This window comes from Apis dorsata, unplaced genomic scaffold (genome assembly GCF_000469605.1).
Source record: "Apis dorsata unplaced genomic scaffold, Apis dorsata 1.3 scaffold_117, whole genome shotgun sequence".
NCBI lineage: Eukaryota > Metazoa > Arthropoda > Insecta > Hymenoptera > Apidae > Apis > Apis dorsata.
Window position 1 is genome coordinate 581,849 of NW_006263411.1, and position 2,520 is coordinate 584,368.

Below are 2,520 nucleotides of genomic sequence, written 5' to 3' on the forward strand. Positions count from 1 at the left end.
ATAGTTAACCTGAAATCTTTTTCCAGAATAATTGGTAAAGAATGTAATATGCGTGTAGTTAACAATATAAAAGCGAATAAGGAAATTAGGCATTATATTATATATTATTGATGAAAAGAGAAACAAAGAAAGGAGATTGATAAATCGAAATATTTTCGTGATTTTATTTTATATATATATATATATATATANATCAAGAAAGAATTAGATTTTGTGAAAGGATTAGATTACTACATATATTATTATTATTATATATATTATTTTTAATAATCTTTTTTTTTTATTTTTCAAATAGAATAGAATTTTAAAATGATTTAGAAATAGACTTTTAATTTATTAAGAATAATATTTTTTAATATTATTACACATATCATTATTATATGAATCATTATTTTTCATTATTTCAGCAAGATATTCATATATTTGTTACTGCAAAATAATTATGCCATATAAAATTTATACTTACATATGAATGGTTGTCTCAAAGTATATCTTATTGAATTTTTAAAAAATTTTTTTATATGATTTAAAATTGTGCTTAAAGATAAAGTATTATTGTAAGTATATTAGATTTTTATATAATATAATTTCTTTATTAATAATTAAATGATTTCTTTATAAATAATTAAATTTAATATCTTATGATTTTTATTTATTAAAATTATATTGAATATAATTTTTCTTTTAGGACTATTTAAAAATATAGTATGCAATAATGCATGTAATAATAATATATGTAGTAATGTAATATACATTAATTAAGCAAATTATAACGAGATATGAATATAGATTCCAACATAAGATCAACTATATATTTGATTTATCTAAAATTAATAATTCTATCGAAACTTTTAATTCTTGTCATGCTTGAAAAACATAAGATAAATTAAGAAGAATCTAATAAATTAATTTCTTTATTCTTTTCTCTAATTTATGAATATAAATTATAAATCAGTAAATATCGTTTTTTTTTGTACTTTCATTATGAAAATACGTTAGGTTTAATCGTACATTATAGACATAATTATAGATAGAATAAAGTATTCTAAATCAAGTTTATATTCGGTAGGGCGAAATAAAATTCGGTCAAGTCCATTTAAGCTACAATAGATATCTGACAGATCATATTTCTGATTACGTGAAAAGCCAATAGCATTTGGTGGATTTATCTAGGCTAGTATGAACCGAGTTAGAGACTGGATATGACAGAAACCATTGAAGCTCAACATGATTCAGTAGGGTTATAATATATCCTGGTACAATATGATTCGAATGAGCCAAAGTTTGGTAGGATTCAAAGTCGGATAAGAAAAATTAGTAATCATTAAATTCAAAGAAATTTATATCGTGTTATATGGAAATATTTAAGATTTAGATAGATAATATATAAATTCAGTTATTAATGTTTGAATAGGATTCATGAATTATTGATGTTATAAATCAAAGTGATCAATATAAGTCAATAGTACATACCTTTGTGGAATGGAAATGAAGCATAAATTATATATATATTTAAATTACCATTGAATTTAATTGTATCGAAAATTGTATAGAAAATTTCTTTTTTTAGATTCAAAATTTCAGAATTTTTCATTTCAAATCCTTTTTTTTTTAGAATTATTCTATGGAATTAATCTCTTTAGCAATAAATTAATATGTTATTATTTGAATTTGAGAAATTTATTCACTATATATATATATATATTTTTTATTAGTAATAATAAGGATTATATTAAAGATATGAAAACTTTTTATTTAATTCAACTTTAAATTTCTTCAACAAAAAGCAATGATACTTACTTTGTACATATATAGTATTAAGAACATAGCAAAATAAGCCTAGTTTATTATGCATTAATTCATTAAAATTTCTATATGACACGATGAAAAATAATCAAACATTTAATCACTTTTACAAATTAAGATCTCATAATCATCCGTAACTAATTTGTGAATAATTTGTTACGTGTCATAAGATTCAAATCCAATTTAAATCCAATCAATTTCTCGTCACATGTATTAATGATGGAACAATTTCCATCATTCACCTTTCGATATACCGAAAATGAAATAAAATATTTTTCCACGAATAATCATAGCTTGAACTCTAACAGTTTCATTTATACTATCCTATAATTTAAAAACATTCAATCTTTTTTGAGATGGCCGGATCGAATTCAAATCCAATCAATCGAATTTAGTTCGTCTCCGCATGGCAAAACCAAACAACTTGCATCGTTCACTGAATATTCAATAAACCGTCCATTCTACCTTTCCACAGATGTGACTGTCCGGAGCGGCCTTGTCGACACTCGGCGGCAGGCGGTGGTACGCGGCATCGAGTGTCGGTGCAACCCTCTTCACCTACTTTCTCTCAAGCGAGCCAGTCGAATCAACAGCAACAGCAGCAGCCGTGCGAGTGCGCCGAAAGAATAAACTGCACCCACACAGGCGGCGGCGGCGGCGAGTGCGAGTGCGGCGAGGAAGCAAAGCCGTGCTCGCACACGGTCAGGCAACGCC

General features: G+C 25.7%; 1 protein-coding gene across 1 annotated transcript in view; it reads left to right on the forward strand.

Annotated features, from left to right (window-relative positions):
• Positions 1 to 2,520, forward strand: part of LOC102679447 — a 6,058-nt gene that overhangs the window by 1,553 nt on the left and 1,985 nt on the right. The window contains exon 2 of the mRNA XM_006612648.2: positions 2,282 to 2,517. Coding sequence (XP_006612711.1) covers positions 2,282 to 2,517 — 236 coding nt within the window. The remainder of the gene's footprint in view (positions 1 to 2,281; positions 2,518 to 2,520) is intronic.